The 27,184-nt window shown below is 38.9% G+C and overlaps 2 protein-coding genes across 6 annotated transcripts; one reads left to right on the top strand and one right to left on the bottom strand.

The window, feature by feature from the left end:
• Positions 1-9: 9 nt before the first annotated feature.
• On the bottom strand, positions 10-22,351 carry LOC127797121 (protein SUPPRESSOR OF K(+) TRANSPORT GROWTH DEFECT 1). Its single transcript, XM_052329691.1, has 8 exons — positions 21,686-22,351; positions 13,098-13,203; positions 12,634-12,832; positions 1,378-1,446; positions 1,218-1,292; positions 1,014-1,112; positions 728-883; positions 10-497 (listed from the first exon to the last, which is right to left on the bottom strand). Exons 1-8 carry the CDS (start codon positions 22,149-22,151, stop codon positions 372-374), a joined length of 1,296 nt encoding a protein of 431 aa, XP_052185651.1. The 5' UTR covers positions 22,152-22,351; the 3' UTR covers positions 10-371.
• Positions 22,352-23,075: 724 nt separating this feature from the next.
• Positions 23,076-26,175, top strand: LOC127796365 (beta-1,6-galactosyltransferase GALT29A). Of its 5 annotated transcripts, XR_008021996.1 has the most exons (4): positions 23,076-24,643; positions 25,251-25,326; positions 25,424-25,523; positions 25,693-26,175. XR_008021996.1 is itself a non-coding variant. In XM_052328457.1 (2 exons), the coding sequence occupies exons 1-2, from the start codon at positions 23,519-23,521 to the stop codon at positions 25,705-25,707; spliced, it is 1,140 nt and encodes a 379-aa protein (XP_052184417.1). In that variant the 5' UTR covers positions 23,076-23,518; the 3' UTR covers positions 25,708-26,156. The 5 variants fall into 5 exon arrangements, 3 of the variants coding, with proteins under 3 accessions (XP_052184417.1, XP_052184418.1, XP_052184416.1); XR_008021997.1 differs by lacking the exon at positions 25,693-26,175 and having other exon boundaries at positions 25,424-25,655; XM_052328457.1 differs by lacking the exons at positions 25,251-25,326; positions 25,424-25,523 and having other exon boundaries at positions 25,693-26,156.
• Positions 26,176-27,184: the final 1,009 nt, after the last annotated feature.

Raw genomic sequence — 27,184 nt, 5'->3', positions numbered from 1 at the left:
TTTCGAATAGAAGAAAAGCCGGAGCATGCCCCACGCTGCTGCATTTTCATTCACTCTCTTTTGACAACATTCTCTCAGATAGATAATTCTTTTTTCTACACAATTAGAACTTCTTCTTAATTTCCAGAGTGTATCATCAGTCTGTCAATTTCTCCCCCTAGTACAACACAAGGAAAAAAAAAAAAGTTCAAAAGAAAAAAAAATAATAATAAAAAAAAAGATGCCAAAAGTTGGGGACTTGGCAACTAATCAGCATTTCAATAGATAAATACATGTATGGCCAAAATGCAGCAGCAATATGTAAAATGCAAACGAAACGAGAACAATTGCATAAAAAGCCAAGATGAGTCCTCTGTATGCCATCCATTTCATCACCCTTCTTCTCCGAACTCTTTTGTGAATCTCTCGTGCACCTCAAGGTCCGCTTTGCTCACAGTTGGCCTCTGTCTTGCAAGGACCTTGTCAAAATCGGTTCGAGATATGGGAGGTGGAATTATCTGCACTTAATACATATAATCATCAGAAAACATGATTCCCCTTGCCAAAAATCCATATTGCTTGGGACTCCAACCCACCAAACAAATATTTATTATTCTTATTGCATGTGACCCAGTAGTTACATCTTAAGTTTCAACACAAGTTGTGAAATGTTTTATAAAATGCCATCATCAGCAAAGGACAGGATAAAGAATTCCGCTCATTTGATATCTAACACATCTGCCCATACCTTTGAAGCAAGACCTTTTGCAGCAAGGTCCTGCATGGTGGTCTGAACAGCACCTGGTTGCTTTGGCCCACATGGCATCCACATATCGTCGGGAGTCTTCACAAAAAACATGGCATCTTGGGTTTTCCTCACAGGTTCAAAGAGGACATCCTTGACCTAGCATAGTATAGCATAGCACAGAAGAAACTAGAGTAAAAACCAAAAAACTTTTACATGCCAAAACTAATTTAAATCTTCCCGAAGTTGAAAGACGTGCTACTCAATACCGGAAAAGTTAATCACTTACACAGACAGAAATATCTGAACCAGAAAAACCTTCTGTTCTACGGGCCAAGTTTTCAAAGTCACTTTCATTCAAGTTATGAGGTGTATCTCCTAGATGTACCTGCAGAAGTAGAACAAGTTGAAACCCTGGCCATTTAACAGGATCATCATAATAACTAAACTTGGTTGTATTTGCTTTCTACAAGGAAAATGAGATGTGCAGTACTTTGAACATATGTTGCCTAGCCTTCAGATCTGGTAGGGGAATGTATATACGCTTGTCAAACCGCCGTCGTATGGCCTGTAATCATTATGAATTACCTACATTTTGAACATCTTGGATAAAAAAACGAAGTAAGAAAACAATCATTTCATTATTTGCTTGCCTGATCCAGAGCATATGGAGTATTTGTTGCTGCAAGAACAAGAACTTTCTCATCATTATGTCCTACACCCTGAAAATGTGATCTTGTTATAAACAAGGCAAGAAGGCAAAATGAAAAGAAAGAACATAGAAGGAAGAAAGAAAAGAAAAATTTCCCGCCTAAGAGTACATTATAGCTCTTTTTATACCAAATATAAACCACAAGAAATGTCTAGATTTAATTTTCTGCCAACCCCAGGGGATGGGGTGTGTGAGAGGTTTCCACAAGCGGCAAAACTAGGAATCAAAAGCAATCACTAGCATTGTGCAGATGAATGAGAATAACAGAACAGTTTTCTACCTATGAAGCATGGACATGGACATAGACACAAGGACATGCAACATTTTTTAAAAAAGTAGGACACAACACGGTCGAGATACATTAATTAATAAATAATTTTTTATATTTTTAAAGCATAATAAAGTATCGAAAGATTCAAAACTCACAAATATGCATTTAAAATTCAAAAGCCAAAATTCCAAAATGAGTAGCTCCAATCTAATTAGCAATCAACTCAAAATCCAGTCACCTTCATCCCTCACAATTTAGTCAATGTTTAAAGAGCTAGAGATTAGAAGCGTGAAGGGTATGAAAACTAAATGTCATGCAAGTAAACATGGAAAAACAAAAGAATCGTGCAATTACCAAGTCATGAAACTAAAGAGTCAAAAAGAAAACCCTTACCTTTTAGTCTTCAAAGTGTTTGCATAGGGGGCACGCATGTCCTACAAGTGTCCTCAAAGGCAACGTATGTCCTACACATCCCCTCACGTATCCTTTTTTTTAAAAAAGTTAAAGTGTCAAGACACTTCATGTGGGCGTGTACAATATGTGTTGGAGGTGAGTTGACAACAGTACCCCAACCCCTACTAAGTGTCTGTGGCCTTATAGTTTTCTACCCGTAAGACTGTAGAATCATTTTGAATACTACAAGCAAAATCTGGGAGTAGTCACCTCTATCAATTGTAATACTGAAAATCAGTAGGAAGATCTTCTCAGGTGGAAGACAATTTACATTTGTAACAAGAGCAACATCTCAAGGTTACACACCCATGTAATGTCATCTCATTATGCCTGCCGTAGCTAATAGGCTTAGGAAATCCCTAAGAAACTTCTCTTCTCACATAGGGGATGAACTCAAAAATCATTTCATCAGTTGGATTAAATTTGATTACCTTTGTCTAGAGGAGATTTGGGGCTTAAGGCTTCTAATGAAACCTTGTTAAGAGGTTTAGAGATTTAACATCACCCCCCCCCCCTCCTCCTCCTCCTCCTTTTGTGGTAGTGGGGGGTGGGTATTAGATCTGAGGGCTTACGTGTTGGTAGGTATCTTCAATCAATTTTTACACTAAGGACGTAAAAAGGTCCCCAAATAACCCCATTTACAAACTTGTTTCGATACATTCTCAAATAAGGCTTGTGTCTATATCCCATTTTCATACTTGTTTTAAATTTAAAAGGGGTAATTGGGACCCATTGAGGACAGATCTACATCCTTAGTCTACATATGCATATCCTAGATCAATTAATAGAGGATATTATATAACATGTTACAGAATCAATGCAAGATACTTAAAACAAAAGTGCGTATAGCATTTATGTGATTGTTAAGATCCTGTTTGAAATTGAGGCTAAAAGAGAAGTTCTATTAGGCAACTATAAAAGATAATTTGTTGCATAGCACAAAATGTTGGAAGTAACATGTGCAAAATATGAAGGTAACTGCGAAGATGATTTTAAAATGAATCTGTGGCCAGGTAAGAAATGACAAACAGAAACAAGATTATCCATAATAAGGTTAAAGTGAGGCTTATTAAAAATCAGATATGCACATAATTACACTAGTTCAGACATGTCAGAAACAAACCAACAAACACACCTCAGAGGACAATGGATGGAATCAGTGTTTAAAAAAGCATGCTTTAAGCATGAAGTGTGAAGCACAGCATGCTTGGGGCTTTTTTTGTGTGAAGCATGACAAAAATGCGCTTAAGTTGCGCTTTTACTTGAGCCTTGAAGTGCAATAAAGTGTGATTCAAAAATATACTTGGGTTTTTTTTTTTTTTTTAATCAAACAATATAAAGTGCGGTTCAAAAATCCCTAATTTGTTTAAACTTTTTGCAATAGTGCGGCCGCTTGTATGAAATCCTTCACCCAAAAAAAGCTATTATCAGATCTTAGAAAGATCTAAATAAAATCATATATATACATTAGTTTAGGAAAAAAAGAAAACTCAATTGTATTTACCAAGCAAAAGACACTGAAGGAAACATGTAATCAGGTGTAAATTAGAGATTTCTAATTTATTCCTAATTGTTGTAAATTAGGGATTAATGATTGATTCTCGATTGTTGTAAATTAAGGATTGTTGATTGATTGTAAATTAGAGATTAATTGATTAGGGATTGCTTGTAAATTAGGGATTGATTAATTGGGGATTGTTGTAAATTATGTATGTTTTTTTCCTTATCTTCTCTACAATCCTTGGTATATAACGAGTTAATGAAATAGAATAGGTTTTTTTGCCAAACTTGTACAGAAAGCAAAAGAAGACTCAACAAACTAAAAATATTAAAAATTAAAAAAGAAACCTTAACATATTCAGATCCATTCAACCGAGAATCAAACCAGCACCAACAGCTGACAAGAGTGTATCCTTTTATATGTCCCCTATGAGTTTTTGCTATGGTTGCATTACATGAACTTGTAAACTAGTATAGAATATAAATGAAAATGACATCTCATCTTTTATTAAATTTGCAGAGCTCATTCTTATTTAGCTTTTTTTAGTGATTGCTTTTTTAATAATTTATATTTTTTACGCTTATAAAAGTTTATATTCTTTATTTTATTTATATGCACTTCACTTTGCTTAAGCATGCGCTTCACTTTGCACTTTGCACTTAAGCTCCATAGGCTTTCTTCACTTAAGTGTGGTTAATGCTTTTCAAAACACTGGATGGAATAGAAGTTTGTAGTAAGATAAGTAAAGGAAGGCTAAAGAAAACTTAGTAAAAGACCCTTAGATATGTGATAGGATATAACAACCTTACATAAGATGTGGCCATAGATAGGAATAATTGGAGAACTAGGATCCATTCAACATACTTAAGGATGGGTTAAATCCATAGGTAAAGTTCTCCACTCTCAACAAAAACCTTAGTATAGAACTCTGTCATGGACCCCGCCTATATAATAATTGTAACAGAATAACTAACTCACATGCCACACATGCTGGCAAGTGGCAGAGGCAAGTTGTGCAAGTTGCGCTTGGCGGGAGACTTCAACTTGCCATGGGAATCAGTACAAATAGAAACTGATCCCATCGAAGAGCTTCTGAATGAATTGAATCTTGATTTTCCCTCTTAATTTTCCCTCTCTTTCTCTCATTCTATACTTCTCTCTCCCCCTATGGTCGAACTTCTATCATAACTCCAGAATTCTTTGCGGAATTCTTGAGAAAACTCTTGCCAAATCCGTTAGATTTGACAATTTGGTATCAGAGCCCATCCGGGCCAGTTCCGATTAAGGTGAATTTGGAAAGATGGCGGAGGGTACCAGGATGAAGAACATGGAGATGCAGCTGCAGCAGTTTGGCTCCACGGTGTTGGACCTAATGGCGAGGGTGGATCAGCTGAAGCTTGGATCCAATCGCAACCATGAAGCGATCATATCCATTGATCGCAAACTAGATGGAGCAGTCAATCAAATTCGTGAAGAAATGGGAGCACAGATGAGGGAGCAATTACAGGGGTTTATGGTAATGTTCACTCGACAGCACCAGGTAAGTCTCTCGCCTGATTTTCCTCCTCGAGACAGAGAAGAACCGATTCTTTCCAACCATGGGACGAATCGAAGGAGGTCGGGCACATCCGAAATAGAGGAGGATCAACTGGAAATAGGAGAAACTGCAGTCGGACGAAGACAAGGAGTAGTTGGGGTCCAAGGTCATCTGGGAATACCCATGCCTAAATTGGATATTCCCATGTTTGACGAAAACACCCCTAGATGGTGGGTGAGGAGATGTGAAAGAGCCTTTGAATGGTATGGCGTGTCGGAGCCGCAGCGAGTGACTTTAGCTGCAGCCTATCTCAATGATGCAGAGGATGATTGGTATCAAGGATGGGCCAAGGTGAAGGAGGAGTGCCATTGGGCAAAGTTCGCGGAGGAATTATGTGAGAGATTCGGAGAAAGGGGAATGACTGATGTAGTAGAAGAATTCAATAAGATTCGACAAGGAGGATCGATGACGGAGTATCAAAGGAGGTTTGAAGAGTTAAAAGCACTGATGCTCAACCACAATCTGTATCTCACAGAAGGATATTTTGTCTTGAGCTTTATAAGTGGATTGAGCGAGGAATTGAGACCTATGGTGAAGGTCTTGCAACCAAAGACCCTTAAACATGCCACCGATAGTGCCAGGTTGCATGAGTTGATAGTGGAAGCGCTTATGAGAAAACAAAGGTTGCTGAAAAGGGGAGGAACTCACAATGTGTTGACTCCCGTGAGAAGGAATCAGGGGAGAGATAATTTCAACGGCATGCAGGAGATGAAGGGCTTGCCATTGATGGGTCCTAAAGTACAAGGGGATAGACTAATGAAACAGAGAAGACAGGCTAACCTCAACTTCAAATATGGAGATAGGTATTTCCTGGGGCATCAGTGCAAGAAACAGTTGCTGTTGCTAGAAGGCGAAGAGGATAGTCTTGAAGAAGAGGATGTGATGGAAACACAGGAGGAATGAGAGGAAGATAATGGAGAAATTTCATTTCACGCATTGCGGGGATTGGCTAACAACAAAATCATTAAGGTGGAAGGAAGAGTGGGGGAATACAAGTTGATGATTCTCATAGATAGTGGGAGCACCCACAGTTTCCTGGATGAGGAAACTGCAAAAAAATTGAAATGCTCTCTCATTAGTACACAACCTCTTACAGTGACAGTAGCAAATGGAAGTAAGGTCGTGAGTAAATCTACATGTGCTGGATTTTGTTAGGCCATGCAAGGAGAAAGTTTTGAAACTGATCTTAGATTGCTCAAATTGGGGGGCTGTGATGTGGTCCTAGGAGTAGATTGGATGAAGCATGTGAGCCCCATATGCTTTGATTTTAATAGGATGGAGGTGACATTCGAAAAGGAGGGAAGAAGAATGACTATAGTGGGGAGCAAGGAAGTGAGAATGTGTAAAATGATTACAGGAAAATGGCTGCAGAGGATACTAAAGCAAAAAATGAGCAGTGTGGCCCAACTCTTTTCCATTCAAGCACTTGAAGAAGAAGAGGAGGAACCAGTAAACGCAAGAGAACTTAGGCTGGTGGTCAGCAATCCAGCCCAACAGGCATGGGAGATAAACCAACTTGACTTACTTGATTTACTTTTGGTTGAATATGAGGATCTTTTTAAAGAGCCTAAGACCTTACCTCCACCTCGAACCCACGACCACTCCATCATCCTGAAACCTCAAACAAAACCCTACAACACCCGAGCCTATCATTATCCACCACCACAGAAAACAGAAATAGAGAAAATGGTTAAAGAAATGCTGCACCATTCTCTCATTCAACCCAGCCATTAGCCCATTTGCATCCCCGGTTCTATTAGTTAAAAAAAAAGATGGAACGTGGTGTTTTTGTGTAGATTACCGACAATTGAATGCCCTAACTGTCAAAGATAAATTTTCCATTCCCCTCATTGAAGATCTCCTAGATGAATTAAAGAGTGCTACCATTTTTTCTAAATTAGATTTGAGGGCAGGCTACCACCAGATTAGAATGAACCCTCAAGACATTCATAAGACAGCTTTTCGAACCCACCAAGGCCATTATGAATTCTTGGTAATGCTTTTTGGTCTCACTAATGCTCCAGCCACTTTCCAATCCTTAATGAACCAGATATTCGAACCGCACCTAAGAAATTTTATTCTCATATTCTTTGACGACATACTCGTGTATAGCCATTCTTTTGACCAACACCTTACATACCTCAAGGCTACTTTTGAGATCCTTCGATTCAACCAATTGTATCTTAAGAAGTCAAAGTGTTCATTTGCACAAGGACAAGTTGAATACCTGGGCTATATCATATCAGGAAAAGGGGTTAGCACTAATCCACAAAAGGTGGCAGCTATACAGGCATGGCCCATACCAACCACTCTCAAAACATTAAGAGGCTTCCTAGACCTAACTGGGTATTACAGGTAGTTTGTGAAGGGATATGGAATGATAAGTCGACCCCTAACGCAGCTGCTAAAAAAGGAAGGGTTTAGATGGGGGCCTGAAGCGGAAGAGCTTTCAAACAGTTAAAACAAGCCATGAGCGAGGCACCAGTATTGGGATTACCAGATTTCAGTAAGACCTTTGTGGTCGAGACCGATGCATGTGATAACGGTATAGGTGCGGTACTGATACAGGAAGGCAAACCCATAGCATTTCTCAGCCAAGCACTAGCTCAAAGACACGTGGGCTTGAGTATTTATGAGAAGGAATTTGTGGCAGTCTTAATGGTAGTGGAGAAGAGGAGGGATTATCTAGAGGGTAGTCAATTTGTGATCAAGACTGACCACCAGAGTTTGAAGTACCTGCTGCAACAGAAACTCCACACATAGCTGCAAAAGAAGGGTATGGCAAAAATGATGGGACTTGATTACATTATACAATATAAGAAGGGCAAAGATAATGTGGTGGCAGATGCTCTTTCAAGATGTCAAGAGCAAGGAGAGGTAGCAGCCATCACAACGATAGTACCAGGATGGTACCAGGAGGTGGCCAACAGTTATGATGCAGACGACCACATCAAAAGGATCCTCAAGCAATTGATCTTGGATCCTAACAGTAGAACAGGATACAAGCTACAAAATGGAGTGCTCCAGTATAAGGGGAGGATAGTAATGGGAGACTGTCACCAAGTGAAAGACAAGATCCTTCAGGCCTTACATGGGTCTCCTTTGGAAGGACATTCAAGAATTCAGAATACTTACCACAAGGTAAAACAACTATTCTTTTAGCCTAAATTGAAAAACACAGTAACTCAGTTTGTAATGACTTGTGACACTTGCAAACGGTGCAAGTATGAAACCGTAGCTACACCAGGGTTACTGTAACCTTTAAGCATTCCGGAGCAAGCTTGGGAGAGTGTTTCTATGGATTTTATTGAAGGTCTTCCCAGATCAGAGAGTAAGGATTGTATATTGGTGGTGGTTGATCGACTTACAAAATTCGCACACTTTGTCCGGTATATCGCACCCTTACACTACTCAGGAAGTTGCACGAGTGTTCCTTGAGCAGGTCATTAAGCTACATGGGGTTCCTCGCACCATAATATCGGATCGGGACAAAGTCTTTACCAGTCTCTTTTGGCAAACGTTGATGAAATCAATGGGAATCCAATTGAACATGTCATATGCCTATCACCCTCAAACGGATGGGCAGATCGAGAGGGTCAATCAGTGCTTGGAAAATTACCTACGATGTTTGTGTTTTCAACAGCCTAAGAGATGGTATAAGTGGTTAGCTCTAGCCCAGTGGTGGTACAACTCAAGTCACCATAGTTCCATCAAAATGTCACCATTTGAAGCTCTCTTTGGGTACAAACCTCCCCTACTTCCGACCCCACCTGAGCTAACTAATGTTGCAGCAGTGGATGACCACCTTCAGCAGAGACAAGAGTTACTGCAACAACTACGACGCGACCTGGCTATGGCACAAAATAGAATGAAACAGCAAGCAAACTAAGGCAAAAGCGAAAGGGAATTTTCAGTAAATGACAAGGTGTATTTGAAGCTCAGAAGCCCTCAGATAAAGGCCATCACCGACGAACCCATAACCAAGTTCAGCCCAAGGTACTACGGCCCTTTTTCCATTTTAGCGAAGGTGGGCAAGGTAGCCTATAAACTGCAACTACCGGATAGTTCCCACATCCACCTAGTATTTCACGTGTCCTTACTCAAGAAATACATGGGGGGCCAACCAATGAGCCTTGAGCTTCCAGCGGGAACCAAAAACCAAGAACCTACAGTTGAGCCAGAAGCTATCCTCGAGAGGCGGGTCATCTACCGGCAAGGGGCACCCTTAATTCAAGTACTGGTGAAGTGGCATCATCTACCCATGGTTGACAACACGTGGGAGTACCTTCCGGACTTACTCTTGCAATTTCCTAGGGTAGCCAGTTTACTTTGTATTTCTTGAGGACAAGAAATTCCTCAAGGGGTGGGTATTGTCATGGACCCTGCCTATATAATAATTGTAACAGAATAACTAACTCTCATGCCACACATGCTGGCAAGTGGCGGAGGCAAGTTGCGCAAGTTGCGCTTGGTGGGAGACTTCAACTTGCCATGGGAATCAATACAAATAGAAACTGATCCCACCGAAGAGCTTATGAATGAATTGAATCTTGATTTTCCCTCTCTTTCTCTCGTTCTATACTTCTCTCTCCCTCTACGGTCGAACTTCTATCATAACTCCAGAATTCCTTGCGGAAGTCTTGAGAAAACTCTTGCCAGATCCGTTAGATCTGACAAGCTCCACCACCTTCGGGGAAATATCTTCATGCATAAGTAAGAATCCTTCATATACCCTCAATTTGCTAACGTTATTCCTACTTTTGTTAGGCATTAATCATTCTGTGAAAAAATTTGGTGTTTTATCCCCATCCAAGAACATTATCGTCATTTTCTGTTCCAACTAATTTTCTTAGCTACCAGAAGCCTTTCCACCTTACCCTTCAAAATAGCTATCCAACTGAACTCATCTTGTGAGAATCCTCCCAAACCTTCCTCTCAATGAAAAATAAAACACCCTCATTGAGCCATAATACCTTGGGATCTCTCACAAGGAAATCTAACCATGTCGAAATTACTATCTAGAAAACTAGAAAGACGCTCCTAACCTTTAACCAACTGGCAAGAGAAGTTATCTGCATTGGTTTTTAAACACAAACTAAATGGCCTTTTTCACTTCTTAAGAAGAGCCCTAACAAGTAATCTCTTTCTAATGTAATTAAGCCCCATACAAGCTAAATGGTTTATTCATGTGAAAAGGAGACTAATTGAGGCTCCTATGAGGAGAGTACATGGAATATAAGAAGTTTTTAGCAAAAGGAGTAAGGAAGACCAAGAAAGACTTGGTGGGAAACTCTTATGTACTATATGAGTTATAAGGGCTTTAGAAAAGATACAACCATAGGTAAAGATGATTAGCGATCTAGAATTTATAAAACCTGCATCACCAAATGGGATAAGGCTTGATGTGTTTCTTGTGGCTGTACTACTATTTCAACCCCAAAAATGGCAAAATACTAGTATGGCCAACTATTTATGAAAATACTAGTGCATACGCCATGTCAAAAACCAGTTGGGATTTTTGGGTTTGAACTGCTGACAATCAGGAGTTCTACAAAATAACTGTCAATTGAATCAGCAGTTCTAAAAGAGCCACCAATTTGTTCAGGATCTCTAAGAGCAGCTGAACAGACAGTGATTCATTTCGTAGGTTTTAAAGAAAGAGCTGAGTTTGTAGATTAAGAATCATATTTGCTATGGAAACTGCTGCTGCATAAGTGTGACCCTAATGCTATTCCAACCCCAAACACAACAGGCATGCCCCAGAGCATGATCACTCAACTTGTACAAGATTAGGCTCCTGATTGGGTGATCTTTGATTTATCAACCTTTTGGCTAGGACTAGTCGTGGAGAACTAGGAATCCCAAGTGCCTTCATTGCCTGGCAGCTCTTTGAAATTAAGAATGTGATGGATGATGACCTAACAGATATTGACAGCTTCAGCAGCATCCTTGTATAGAGGAGGCTGGAGTAGTTATGATGCTTTACAGCTTGTCATAGCTGAAAAGTTCCCATTTATGACCCCACTTCAGATCCATCACAGCCCAGGCCAAAGTAATCCCCATCCCTGTTGAGTATAGGTTAGCACCAAATCGTAATGCATCAAACCTGGGAACATAATTTTGGTGTTTTATTTTCTTTTTGTTTTTGCTTGCATTTAAGACACTCATGTAACATATGTGTCACAAACTTTGATTAAAGTATTAAAGGATTGAATGGTAGACAGTGTCCTGCTGGAACAGCTTGAATGCAGCTCAAAATGGGTGAGGGCAATAGTACACGTTGTCCTGCTTTTTGGAAGGAGAACTCCCTCTTATTATACAGTAAGGATAAATTAGTACATCAAAATAAAGCTGCCTCCAAAAAGAAAATTAAAATTGCTCCATTCAGTATCTTCACATATAAATAGTTTAATCAACATAGCTTACGCAAGCAATATACAAATATTCATTAAATTTGTCTCAAAAGCTAAGAAGTTCTATAGTTAGAAGGTAAAGGTAAAGGTAAAACCTAATGCATCTGAAGCCACATTTTTGTTACTTCTTCTATGTACTCCTCATCCCCCAAAGAATTCAACAAGCAAATGATAGCAGAAAATTAGGAGGTTCAATTAGGACATACATCTAGCCATCTGAGAGTGGAATATTCAAATGGGGAAAAATGAGCAAGAGAAGGAAAATAAGGAAAAACATGTGGCCAAAAGTTGCACAACTAAATGCTCTTTTTATTTTTTTTATTGGTCCTTGTATGCACGGAATCCCTTAATCTGCACCCTTCATGAGCAAAATAAGCATAAACCTACAGCCAGACACATCAATCTTCAATAATGACAACTAAAATAAGCCAATTCAAAGAGAGAGAGATGGTACAAAAGAGAGGGATAAAGATCAAAGGAAAGATCCAAAAAACTTAAATAGCAGTCTTCCAGCATTTGGTCCTTTACCTTTCCCATTTCTTATGGAAGCTGTAGATAATAGATATGGAGCTAGCTTTTGTAGTGCAAAAGAACATTTATTATAATATCAAGTTACACATGTTACCAGCACTATATACTTCTATACCCTGTGGTATTAGTATCATAATCTTATAATCCAAGCAGATTTCACAAATATTTGTCATTTCTGTGCAACAGTAAAATAAGTTTCCTAGCAACTATGGTTTTGCATTTCTCAATGTTCAAGCTCACATAACATGGATTACGCGAAATCCATCTTTCAAAAATGGAACAGAAAAGCTTTCAAAGATATGTAAAGGTATATTATACATCTTAACAACTACTGATGATTGTAAAAAAACACAGAAACTTGAAGAGATATGTAAGTTTAGTTTTAAAGGAAATTCAATCCTGATTTCAAGACGTAACAGTACAATAAATACCTGCATCTGCACAAGAAGTTCCGTTTTGATACGTCTGGAAGCTTCACTCTCGTTGCCTTCTCCACGCTGCCCACATAACGAATCTATTTCATCAACGAATATAATAGAAGGTGCACTTTCGCGAGCCATTTCGAAAAGGTTTGAAACCAGCTTCTCACTTTCACCCATCCACTTTGAAACCAGATCTGATGAAGAAACACTGTACAAGAACAGCAGTTGGCACTTGCCAAATTGTTGATCTAAGTTCATGACCACAGAAGAAACAACCAAATATAGAAAAAAAGAAAAAGTACAGGTGCAACACATTAATCAAGATGATATGCTTGTGCAGAAGTCTTTGCTGTCATTCTTAAATAGTAAACAAACTTTCTCTTTCTCTTTCCCCTTTATATTTTAATTTTTATTCCTTTAAGAGGCATGGATAAGGAAGCATAATAGCAAAAAACTGATGACAGACAATTTACCTGAAAAAAGTGGAGTCTGCTTCAGTGGCAACAGCCTTGGCTAAGTATGATTTCCCAGTTCCTGGGGGACCATATAAAAGAAAAGCCCTCCATGGTCGCCTCTTTCCTAGTAAGAGCATGAGAACAAATACAATGTAAGGTTAAACCACATAATGCAACCATGATTTCAATTTTACAATGGAATAAATCATGCCTATAAATAAGCAATAGAACAAAAATAACATTTTTCTAACCACCATCCCATCAATGGCCATTGACTGACACAGAGGCAAACATTTCCAGATAAAAAACACTTCAACAATATGAAATATATCCCTCTCCCATCAATGTCCAAGATAGAGGTAAAGATTCCTATATAAACAGAAGCATGTCAGTAACATGGCATAATTAATGCTCCAGTGCAGTTTCTTGCTAGATGCTCCCACTCTCATATACAGAATATATAATGGATACATAAAGATGCCGTCTATAGACCTGTTTAGGCCCACAAATAAAGCCATTACCTGCTTTCATGATTAGACTTCAACAGAGACACTATTTATGGACTAAGACAGGCAATGATCTAGATAAAGAGAATCCTTTCAACAACATGCATATGTGCTGCTCCAAAATTTTGTTTTGTTTTTTTGCATGGATTTGTATTGTTAATATGACTTTTAAATATCAATTGACATTATGTATGTCGTGCCACTGACCCTAATTTTGAATGTCAATTCACCAAAACTTCAACTATTCGACGTCTCCTTAGTCACTCTCTCAAACATTCTCCATGTTAGCCTCCAAATGCAAACATGTTAAGGTGACACGTAAATCTCCAAAACAATTTCCTCCAAGAACTCAGTCCTTAAATTATGCATTTCCAATGACTAGCTTCATGAGGTATCATGCAAGTCTTCACCATGTCTCTGGGGATAGCAATCTGGTTTTGGAAAGTTGATTCATGACCGGACCCTAATAGGTTGGGTATTGGATTGTAATATATGCTTGGAGCAGATTAAGTGGTAATAAAACTAAATGCACAGTAGGGATTAACATTTTTTTTTCTCAAACCCAACCCAAAATAAATATTTATTTATAAAATTGTTCTTAATATTTTACTAGAAAGACCAAATACCTCCTGTATAATACTTAAATTTCTTACAATCTTAATTTCTTGTTAACATCACCAACACACCCCAAGCCCATTTAACTTAATGGGAAAAACCAAAATGGGTAAGTGCCAGATATTAAGAGGATTATTATATTTGAGTCAGGGTAAGATTGAGACAAACTCACCTATACCTGACCTATTGCCATCTCAAAATCAAGCTCGTCATTATATTTCAAGTCCAACCTTGTAATGTGGCATTGCATCTCCATATTCTCTTCCTCCCAAGATGAAGACTCAATTCACACTTGTTGCACATCCTCATCTCAATGAACAGAATTTTATGCCCAAGTCCTCTACTTGACATAGCCGGTGTCACAAAGTGGGATAACAGCTTGATGTAGAGTTGTTGCTGTTGTTGTTTTTTTGTTGTTCCTCTACTTGCCATGCACTGCTTTCATCATGTGGAGGTGGAATTTTCAATTATGTTGCTTCCACCATGTTCAGTTCTCCCCAAGTCAATCATTAATCTCCAATTTCAACAACCTATATGGGCCTAGGGCCTAGGTCTCCATTTGCATGAGACTTTCAAAAACTTCTCAATTGAGATCTAAAGCTATGGGTTTCCTCAAGACTTTCTTCCTCCCCTGAGTGAACATAAACTCAAACAGCACGAGAGAGAGAGAGAGAGAGAGAGAGAGAGTCCAATTAAAATGCAGGTCCTTTCATCACTCCTATGATCTTCAATCAACCAAAACCACTATTTTTCCATGGTTGCTCATTATGATTAACTACCCACATTACTTGGACATCAGCATCATGGCCTGTGACCTCCTGTATAGATACATGTCCTGAATTCATCAAAAGAACGTCAATTTGAAGAGCTCAATCTACTATCCATCTGTCTCTGGGGATTTTGAAGCTCTCTCCCTTCCTAGATATACTTGCACATGCATGCTCAAAATTATTCCCACCTCATAGCATACACCCTTTTACAATATACTCCAGTGGAGAAGGGAAACTTGTTTAGCATTGTGACAACTCAAGAGTCTTCCATGTCCTCCTGAGAGTCATGTTAGTCAATCTAGTAAAGAAATCTCAACTACTAGAAAAGAGTGACCTCATCTTTTGACGCAGCGTGTAGCGCGTTTGTGAAAAAAACATACCAAAATAAACCCTTAAAAGAGCAAACTTCAATAGCCGAAGCTTGGCTTTCAAAAAGATGCAAAAAAAAGATTGTTTTGCTAAGAAAACCCAAATAGGTTACTGAAATTTGATTGAGAAAAATTTGATTACAAACTCTAGGTTTTAGGCATATTTATAGTATTTGGCTAATCCAAATCCATCTAATATTTGTAAACAAAATCTAACTAGAATCCTAATAGAAATAAATCATAAATAAAAGTTAACTGGAATCTAATAAAAATAAAACCCTAATCAAACATGCAGTAGAATCCTAAATCAAGTATAATCATGAAATAGAATCCTAAATCAAGTAGAAACATGAAGTAAAATCCTAAATCAAGTAGAATTCTAAAACTTAAGAAGTATTAAAATATTGTTCTGGCATGGTCGGGTCGACTTTGGGCCAGGTCTTGATTGGTGACCGCATCATTCACCTCCACTTGAGAAGAATTTGTTCTCGAATTATGATCTGGGTATGACAACTCAACGTCCGGCAAATACAAAGAAATATCAGAAACATTGAATGTTTTGGAAATACCCATATGATTTGGCAAATCCACAACATAAGCATTATCATTGATCTTTCTTTGTAATCTTGTAAGGACCATACTTCTTTGGCTTGAGCTTATTCTGCTGTCCTGCTGGAATCCGTTCTTTCTTCAAGAATATCATGACTTCATCTCCAACTGCAAATACCTTGTACTTCCTATGCTTGTCAACTGCTGTCTTGTACTTCTTATTCGCCTCGTGCAACTTTTGCTTGACATCTTCCTGAACTGCTTGAACGTGCTCGGCTAAGTCACTAGCTACAACACTGAAACCTGGTACCTTTGGCAATTTTACCAAATCCAATGCATGATTAGGAACTTTCATATATACGATAGAGAATAGTGATCTTCCTGTTGAGCTATGCACGACGTTGTTGTAGGCAAATTTAGCTTAAGCTATGACTAGGTCCCATTGTCTTGGCTTGTCTTTACAAACACTGCGAATCAGATTTCCTAAGGTACGATTCACCACCTCTGTCTATCCATCAGTCTGGGGATGTGTCGTGCTGCTAAAATTCAAAGATGAATCGAACATTCTCCACAAGGTAATCCAGAAGTGACTCAAAAATCTTGTATCACGATCCAAAATAATAGTTTTAGGGACTCCATGTAGTCTAACAATCTTCTTGAAAAACAGTTTGGCTGTAGCTACTGCATCTGTCGTCTTCTTGCATGAAAGAAAGTGCGCCATCCTGGAAAACCTGTCAACCACTACAAAAACAGAATCATATCTCGTTGCGTTTGTGGTAGACCCAACGCGAAGTCCATAGACAGATCTTCCCAAATAGCATTGGGAATAGGCAATGGCATGTAGAGACCATTGTTAGAAGAGTGCCCCTTAACTGTTTGACATATATAACACCTGGCCACAATAATAGAAACATCTATCCTTGCTCTTGGCCAATAATACCTTCCCATAACAGCTTCAATAGTCTTGTCTCTGCCAAGATGCGCTGCTAAGCCACAACCATGCAAATCTCGAATAATTTTCTCACGAAGGGATGTGCAAGGGATGCACAACTGATTTCCCTTCATGAGAAACCCATCATGCACATAAAAATCTCCTGACGGTTGTTGAGACATGCATTGTTCCCACACATGTTTGAAATCATCGTTTGTCGCATATAATTCTTTCAAGCACTCAAACCCAACAATCTCAACACTAAGGATCTTGATCAGATCCACACGCCTACTCAAAGCATTTGCCACTCGATTATGCTGTCCCGACTTATGCACAATTTTATATGGAAATTTATCAATAAAAGCAGACCATCTAGCATGCATATCACTACTCAATTGCCTTTACTCAAGTACTTAAGAGCTTGGTGATCCGTGTAAAGAACAAATTCTTTGGCAATCAAGTAATGTTCCCATGTCTTAAGGGCCCTCAACACTGCATAAAACTCCTTATCATAAGTAAACCACTTTCTTCTGGCTTCACACAACTTCTCACTGAAAAATGCAATTGGTCTTTTCTCTTAGGACAACACAACACCTATACCCACTCCACTCGCATCACACTCAACCTCAAACAATTTGTCAAAGCTTGGCAAAGCTAAGACAGGAGCGGTACATAATTTCTCTTTTATCAAGGTGAAACTTTGCTCTTGTTCTTCACCCCAATGGAATTTTCCTTTCTTTAAACACTCAATAATTGGAGCCACAATACCACTAAAGTCTTTGATAAACCGCCTATAGAAAGTTGCTAACCCATGGAAACTTCGCACATCATTGACATTTTTAGGAGTTGGCCACTCTCAAATAGCTCGCACTTTTTCCTCATCTACCTTTATGCCCTCTTTGCTTATAACAAAGCCCAAGAACAATAAGCTCTCACTCATAAAAGTACACTTCTTCAAATTAGCATAAAGTTTATTTTCCCTCAACACATTCAACGCATCCCGAATATGCCCCTCATGCTCATTAATAGACTTATTGTATATCAAAATATCATCAAAATACACCACAACAAATTTACCAATGAAAGAGCGTAATACTTGATTCATCAGTCTCATGAAAGTGCTTGGTGCATTGGTTAATCCAAAGGGCATGATTAACCACTCAAACAACCCATCTCTCATCTTGAAAGCTGTCTTCCACTCATCTCCAAGTCGAATTCTGATTTGATGATAACCATTTCTAAGATCAATTTTGGTAAAAATCACAGGCCCCATCAAGTTGATCAAACATGTCGTCGAGCCTAGGAATTGAAAATTTGTACCCAATAGTAATTTTGTTGATGGCTTTACTGTCAACACACATCCTCCAACTCCCATCTTTCTTTGGTGTCAATAATGCTGGCACTGCACATGGACTCATGCTAGTCTGAATGTGCCATTTTCTCAACAATTCCTCTACCTGCTCACGCAAAATCTCATTCTCCCTAGGACTCATCCTGTAGTGTGGTAGGTCAGGCAAGCTAGCACTAGAAACCAAGTCAATGCAGTGTTGAATATTCCTCATAGGAGGTAACTCATTAGGCAACTCCTCAGGAACCACATCATGAAATTCCTCCAACAATCCCTACACCTCCATTGGAATTTGATTCACCTTCAGTGGCTCACTCACGCTCTCTCCCTTGATAATCAATAAGTGAACCTCTCGAGTATCCTTACACTCTCTCACAAACTCAGTGTGCTTATGTGTAATGGTAAGGAAATTTCGCCTCTCCACTTTAGAAGCTTTGGTTTGGTTCTTTTCCACTATGGGTAACAAAGTATAACGCACACCTTCTTTCTCAAGCTAATATGTGTTCTTCCTACCCGAGTGCTTAGCATCCACATGAAATTGCCAAGGCCTCCCAAATAAAATATAGCAAACATCCATATCAACAATATCACAATAGACCTCATCAAAGTACTTACCAATAGAGAACGACACCCTGCAGCGTTCATCCACATGTATGCCACCAACTTCTTTGATCCATCCAATCATGTAAGGGCTTGGATGTTTTTCAGGAGTTAACTGCATCTTTGCCACCACGTCTCTTCCTATGATGTTCTCCTGACTTCCATTATCAATAATCAACTCAAAGATTTTTCCTTTCACCGTACACCTCGTGCGAAAAAGCTTATGCCGTTGAGTAGTATCTTCATTCTTTTGAGATAGCATTAACTTCCTCCCTACACAGGTATATTCCCCATGTCCATAACCTTCTTCGTCATCCTCCCCATCAGCCCGCAATATACTTCATCTTTAGCAACATCTTCCTCTTCCCTTTCTACAATGTTAACTGTTTTCCTCCTTGGGCAATCACTAGATCGATGCCCAACCTCATTGCACTTGAAACATTTTAAAAGAATAGGTTTTGCATAAGGATTAGGGGATTTTGGAAGATTAGAAGTAGTACCTCGAATGTTTCCCCCTATTGTAGCCTTATTAGGGTTGACTGTATGGGGTGGATTGGAGGGTTGCGCTCCCTGAACTGACTTGTCTTTATCAAAGGCTGCTTGTTTATTTTCATTTCCACTATATCGACGATAGTTGTCATTACGAGCTCTCTCACTCAACATTAACTCAGCCTTTAAAGCTAAGTTCCTTGCTTCTTGCACACTCAGAACCATCTGAACCCCAATTTTATTTCGAATAGCAGGCTTCAATCCATTCAAGTAACGAGCTGCTTGTTGATTGTCACTTTTTGACAATAGGTTTTCTTCCGCCAATCGCAAAAACTCAGAGGTATATTCATTCACACTCTTCATTCCTTGTGCACATCTTTGATAAACTTCAAACATATATTGTTCATAGTCAGGGGGTAAAAACTTACCTCTTCATAGCTGCTTCATTCGTCTCCATGTCTAAACTGGCTGTCAGCCTTCCCTCAATCTCGTCTCTCTTAATCGCTCTCACTAAACAAATGCACCGCCCTTCAATCTATAAGCCACTAACTTTACTTGTCGTTCATCTGGGATCTCCATGTATTCGAAAAAATGGTCAACCTCAGCGATCCAATCCAGGAACCCCTCAATATCAAGATCTCCACTAAAGGTAGGAATATCAACTTTTAGTTTATACTCATTGTTGCCCCAGTGGTTGTGCTGATGCGCATTCCTCTTAACCCCTCTACCACCAAGGTTAGCTATTGATTCACCCCATTATTCAGGTTCCTGTCATCATTAACTCGTAGTAAGGTGCCCAATTGGTTGCTAATTTGTTCCAGTCGCTGCTGGATAGTACGAGTTACTTCCCGTTGTTCTTCGATTGCTCTCCAAATTGCGGACAACCCCTGATCACCGTCACGAGACTGGTTGCTACCATTACCTTCAAGATTAGCCATTTGATTGGTTGATTAACCGCTCTGATACCACCTGACGCAGCGTGTAGCGCGTGTGTGAAAAAAACACACCAAAATAAACTCTTGAAAGAGAAAATTTCAATGGCTGGAGCTTGGCTTTCAAGAAGATGCAAAAACAAGACTGTTTTGCTAAGAAAACCCAAATAGATTGCTGAAATTTGATTGAGAAAAATTTGATTACAAACTCTAGGTTCTAGGCATATTTATAGTATTTGGCTAATCCAAATCCATCTAGTATTTGTAAACAAAATCCAACTAGAATCTTAATAGAAATAAATCATAAATAAAAGTTAAATGGAATCCTAATAAAAATAAAACCCTAATCAAACATGAAATAGAATCCTAAATCAAGTAGAAACATGAAGTAGAATCTTAAATCAAGTAGAATCATGAAATAGAATCCTAAATCAAGTAGAAACATGAAGTAGAATTCTAAATCATGTAGAATTCTAAAACTTAAGAAGTATTAAAGTATTGTTCCGGTGTGGTCGGGTTGGCTTTGGGCCGGGTCTTGATTGGTGACCGCATCATCTTTTGTAGGGTTTAGCCATTAATGTCAGTTTTCAATTAAGAGAAGGGCATGGCCCACCAACAAGAATGTTTGCAATAACAAAATAAAAAACTGAGTACAAAGTAGAAAGTGCAGAAGAATGTATACAAGTACAAAACAAGAAACAAACTTCAAATAAAACATTCAGAACTCATCTCACTAGGCTTGGCATGGTATCAGCATAAATTTAGAGAATTGTCAAAGTATTATGGAATAAATAGATTACATGGACATACATAGGCTTAAGTTATAAGACTATCCCAGATCAACTGAAGACAGCATATGGTAAGTCATTATAGCTAATATAAGCAAGCTCAAAAACCCAACCTATTGCTCATGCCAAGGTAATTCAAATCGTCAACATTTTTTTTTTTATTTCTCTTAAAAAGATACCAAATATCTTAAGAAAATGACTGCAACATACAACTTGAGATAAAATTAATTCAGGCCTCAAAAACATCCTTGGACAATTTAATCAAGACATACAACTTGACGTCTTTTTTTTTTTATTTCTCCTCCAGCCAAAACGACTTTTCTTCAAATCATACACAGTTTAAAATCTTTTGACCAATTCATTGGATATGGCAGCCACCATCTTCCAGGGATAAGCATCCAACAATACAAGAATCTGTACCATAAGCATTTTCCCACAGTATAACCAACCAAGGATTAATATCGATTAGGGTATGATATCCAAATTCGCATGAAACCCGAAAAAACAAACAACACACATAAATGTAATGTGAGTTTTTCAGGGAGCTCAAGACCTGGTCCCAAGTGCTTCATATACTTCAAGCAAGTCTAGATTAATTAATAAAACCCAATCCATCTATCTCCAAACTAAAAGCACAGCAACCAACTAAACAAAGAAAGAAACAGATCCAATACCAATTCAAATTTCATTAGTTAAATGCGCGAACTAACCAACAAAGAACTGGGGAAATTTAACAGGCAGTATAACCGCCTCCTGCAAAGCCTGCTTGGCACCCTCAAGCCCCGCAACATCGTTCCACTTGACATTGGGCTTCTCCCGAATAATCGCCGAGTTCAGGCCAGCCCTGAGCTTGGCCTCCTCGCCGTCGCCTCCCTCGCCGTCCTTGGGCTTGGTCTTGGGCCGCGTAGCCACGGCAGCGTCTCCGTTCGCAGCTGGCCCGGCGCCGCCGCCCTCCTCGAGCACGGCCCTGATCTCCTCCGCGCGGCGCAAGTACTCGGTGAATTTCTGAGTAATTGCCTCCTTGATCTTAGGGTTCTTCTCGTACTTCAAGTGCGTCCTGAAGTACTCGAGCGCGTTCATATACAGGGGGAAGGCCTTGGCGTAGTTCCCTGCATTGTCCTCTTGCACCGCCTTCTTCACGTACTCGATCGCCTGCTCTTTGAAATTACTATACATCGTAGCTCATAAAGGTGTAGAATTGTATCAGATTGAAGCGGGTTTCTGCCGAAACTAAGGTCTATGGTTTGATCGGAAACGGAGAGGAGGTCAGCGATGGATCGATGGGGTTTTCTTCGATCTCACGAGGAATTTGATTTAAGGGTCGTCGAGGGTACGCGTGAGCGATTTGCAGGCGCGTGAACGTGAACGTGAACCGTGAAATTTCAAGGCCACGTTTGGCTAAATATTAAGCGGGAAAAAAATATAAATAATAAAAATGAAGTATTTAAGGTTGATTTAATTTAATAAATATATAAGATTGTGAATTTAATTTTTTAATGTGAACTTTTTATTTTTATTTTTATTTAAAATAATAATAATAATTAACTATTAAAAATTTATTGATAAGGGGGTAAAATAATAAAAAAATAATTATATTTTATAATTTATAACTTTATATTATGATTCTAATATCGAGGTATAAGATCATAATATATATTTAATATTATTCTCAAATATCTATAGTCTTTTTTATTATATATTTTATTATTAAAAAATAAAATACTAAAATTTATTTAAAATTATTATAAAATAAAGAGATCAAGTTTATATGTATGTTAAATGCCAGAAAAGAGGTGCAATTACAAATACAATCAAAGATTTAACTTGAATTGGCATTTGAGTTTAGAAATATATGTACAAAAAGACTCACAAATTCCTTTGAAAGTGAAAGGCAATAATTTTTGGGATGGCTGGACTGGACCGGACCCAGTTGCGCTGCCAAGTTAGTAGGAATTAGGAACGCACGTTGCTTTAGCAACTCATTCAAATAACCACCAATTAAATTGCAGTCAGTCACCAAACAAACAAACTTTGGTTTGGATAAAACAGTAATCATCATAAATAAAAGAAAACATCTCCACCAGGCTCCTTCCTCCAGCCTCCACATTTCATTTCCCGAACAATTCATCATTTATAATCAAGGCATCTTTCTTTCTCTCTCTCTCTCTCTCTCCACCTTCCATTCTCTTCCGCAGCAGTGGTCCTCCTCTTCCCTTCCTCCAAGTACTGTCTATCCTCTCTCCATAGCTACCGCATATATACATATACGTATGCGTGTGTATAGATGCCTGAGCTGTGAATCGTTTGATCTGAGTGTTTTTGGCATCGAGGATGGTGATCGATCCGACCTGTTTAGGCTTCTAGATCTAGACGACGGATTGTGGATTTTATAGCAATTAGTTACGAGGAAATGGAAAATGATTGGACTCGTTTAATTTCTTCGAGATCTGTAGTGATTAGAGCTATAGCTATGGTTGTTGTCTGCAAAATTTAGCCGACGACGACATTTCGATCTCTTCCGTAGAGCAACCTCGGCGGCTCTAATGAAGCGGTCCGTGAGGCCGCTATTCAGCGTGCTTCTTCTCGTTGTGGTGGCTGTCACTCTGAGCTGCCGCGTCGCCGTCCGAAGGGGATTAAGTCGCGTGCCTTTGATGGAGAGGCCGCTGGTGGTGCCGCCGCCGCCGCCGCCGCCGCAGGCATTGTTGAACGCGACGCTGCTGAAACTCGCGGCGGTTGATTTGGGGGAACCGCGTCTAAAGGAGGACGTTGACGACTTGTTGGAATCTAATTTCTGGAGTAAGGGTCGGCACCGGTCGTTCCTGTCATCGGTGAGATACAGTCGAGTTGATATCCGGCCGAGGACTTCGAGGGGCCTTCCGGTGCAGCTCCGGTCGCCGCAGTTCTACCGATTGTGGTTGGATTTCAGGAGGAATTTGCACCACTGGTGGCGGAACAAGCGGTTCCATCCAGATATAATGTTGGAGTTAGCGTGGCTAGTTAGGGTTCCGATTGATCAGCATAATGGATTAGTGACTTCACAAAAAACACGATACTCTTCTTGTGCCGTAGTGGGGAACAGTGGGATTTTGCTGAGGAATGAACTCGGTGAGCTGATTGATAGCCACGAAGTGGTAATTCGATTAAACAATGCGAGGACAAGTGGTTTTGAGCACAATGTGGGCTCTAAAACTAGCATTTCCTTTGTTAACAGCAATATATTGCATTTGTGTGCTCGAAGAGAGGGCTGTCCTTGCCATCCCTATGGTGCAACTGTCCCTATAGTCATGTATATTTGCCAGCCTGTCCATGTCATGGATTACACATTGTGCAATTCTTCTCACAAAGCGCCTTTGCTCATCACAGACCCACGGTTTGATGTGTTGTGCACTCGGATTGTGAAGTATTACTCTCTGAAACGATTTGTAGAGCAGATGAAGAAGCCCTTGGAAGATTGGGGGACTGCCCATGATGGTTCTCTGTTCCATTACTCTTCGGGTATGCAAGCTGTGATGCTCGCTGTTGGAATCTGTGATAAAGTTAGCATTTTTGGGTTTGGGAAATCAGCTTCAGCTAAACATCATTACCATACTAATCAGAAGGCTGAGCTTCATTTACACGACTATGAAGCAGAGTACGATTTTTACCATGATCTGGTTGAGAGACCGCAGGTAATACCTTTCATATCAGAAAAATTCAAGTTTCCTCCTGTGGTAATATATCAATGATGCTTAGGTTGTTGAATCTTTGGAAATTGTTGATTGTTTTGTTGGGTTCAAATTGCCTGTTCGTCTAGTAACTGTAGTCATTCACGAGACGAAGAGATTGATAAACACTGATGAAGAATATTGTTTCCAGGTTCACCCTGCACTATAAAGGTAGTTTAGGGTGCTGGCAATGTAAAATTGAAATAGAAGTAACTGTTCTTGTAAGCTTGTTTGATGTGTTTTGGCTAAATCAGGCTACTTTAAGGGAGAAGCTTGTTGAATTTCTTGCTAGCAAACTATTCTTCAGCTTTCTGTGCCCTACTTGAAAGTTCTTATATGACATTGCTTGGCTTCGCATGTAGTGGATAACATATTGTTTTAAAGTCTTTGCATGGGTATTTGTCCAAATATAGACAGCGATCTTCAAAGATAGGTAGTGTTGCACCAATAGCTGGATCTAGCCTTTGAAACTTATGCAGACTTCACTTTTAATTTAATGACTGGCTAGATGAAGAGGGTTTAACAAGTTAACCGCTTCTATGCATTGTGATATACGTTTGAGGATTTTCAGAACCAAAGAGGATTTTAGAATTGAATGTTGCTTGAAGATCGGTTTCGAACAAAACTTTACATATCAATGCAGCAAGGTACTTTATTTCATTTATTTTATTTTGGTATATACGTGGTAACATCAAGCAAATCCTAAAGGAAACCACAACTGTTGAATTGAAGTTCTTTTCCCAGGGTTAGGGGTTTTGAAGAAAGGAAATTATATTATTGACAGTTTGCTGCTGTTCAAGTACTTGCTTTGATGTTGCCTCCTATCAATATACATGACTACATGGTATGGGCATATGGGTTGATTCGAATTCTTGTTTAGGTCTTGAGAACTGAACGAGCCTTATCAGTCAGATTCATGCTTAACAATGATTCTCTAAAAATATGAATGTCTATGTGCTCTCTGTTTCACCCTTTGTCAAACATGACATCTGGATTCACATTTATTTCTTTAGCGGCATCAAGCGTAACATCCTTACTGGGACCTGGAAGTGCACCACCCGGAAGTAGAATTTGATGTACATCAGCCTCATTATACCGTCCATTATTCGTTAACACAACATTCACGAAGTCTTCATGAAGTGGTTACCAACTTGTGACTCAACAAACTTGAGTCTTCAAAAAGAACTTGAACTTTTGATAGAATGCCATGGTGAGCGGGAATCTTAAGCCTTGTTTAGCTATGTTTATCTGGGTTTTCCTTTCTTTTGATATGTTATGCATCTAGGTTGTGTTTGGAATAAGTAATTGTCAACAGAAAACGAAAAAAAAATGATAGGACATAAGAAAAAAAAAAACATTCATGTTCATGCTTCACACATTGCGTTAAAACTTTTCGTCCCGAGGACGTCTGTCTAGTTCGATTTGAGGTCTCAAGTCTCGACTCTTCATCCTACTTCCAGTTGGTTGGACTTGGAGCCTGGGCCGTTTGGCTGCAGTGAAATTTTGAATAAATATCTTCACTGGGAAAATAATATAAAAATTATGATATTAACGGTATAGGGTTTGTGCCGTGTGTATTTGATAAATTTATTTAGTGCCTATATATGAAAGACAATGACTATATGTTCCCATTAATAACCAAATAAAAAAACACATTTTTTTATTCTTAGAGCGTTTGATTCACTGATAAAAGAATTCATTTGATATTTAGTATCACAAATGGTACTAATAGATCATATTTAATGATAAATTAACTTCAATTAGTCACTCAGAACATTTCATCGTTTAAGTCACCATTTTTGTCAAAAGCACTGAAATCGTGTTCACTGGTGCCTTTATGTTTTTTTTCCCTCACTATATTTTTCTGATTAAAATATTAAAAAACTATAATTAATTCTAAAAATATACAAAATTCATAAACAACTTTAGGTGTCCTACTACATGAAGGCGCCATCATACAGGATGTGAAGCCCGCATCAAACATTTGGTGTAACGTTCACCTATAGAGACCATAAGCACAAATATATCTACAATTCCACCTTTTAAAGCACTCCTAATGACCAAATAACTATTTTTTATAGACAGTTTTATTATACATTTGCACACACACACATATATATATTATCTAAAAAATATAGTTTAGAGGAGGAGCCAGCAACTAGGAATAAGAGGGACTGACTGGTTTTCGGGCTTGGATCGGATCAGATTAAAAATCAAGCAGCGCATTTCAATGAAAGGATTGGTTTTGAATTAATTTTTTTTATCTAAATCAAAATTTAAACCCTTATGAGTGAGAATGACCGACCCTATGGATAATTTCTAGGCCCTATAAACTATTGGGCCCGATTAGGCTGGCTATCTCATGGCTAGCCTAACAGTACAAAGAGGATTTTCTTTTTTTTTTTTCTTTTTCTTTTTCTTTTTCTTTTTGTGGCTGTGAAAGGACTGTCAAGAACTAATAACAAGATCGTAAGTTCCGTTTATTCAGGGAGTGAATTGAGAAAT

The sequence above is a fragment of the Diospyros lotus genome, chromosome 3, assembly GCF_014633365.1.
Source record: "Diospyros lotus cultivar Yz01 chromosome 3, ASM1463336v1, whole genome shotgun sequence".
In the NCBI taxonomy this organism is placed as follows: Eukaryota; Viridiplantae; Streptophyta; class Magnoliopsida; order Ericales; family Ebenaceae; genus Diospyros; species Diospyros lotus.
The sequence above is the reverse complement of the archived record's forward strand: the minus strand, read 5'-3'. Positions and strand labels throughout refer to the sequence as shown.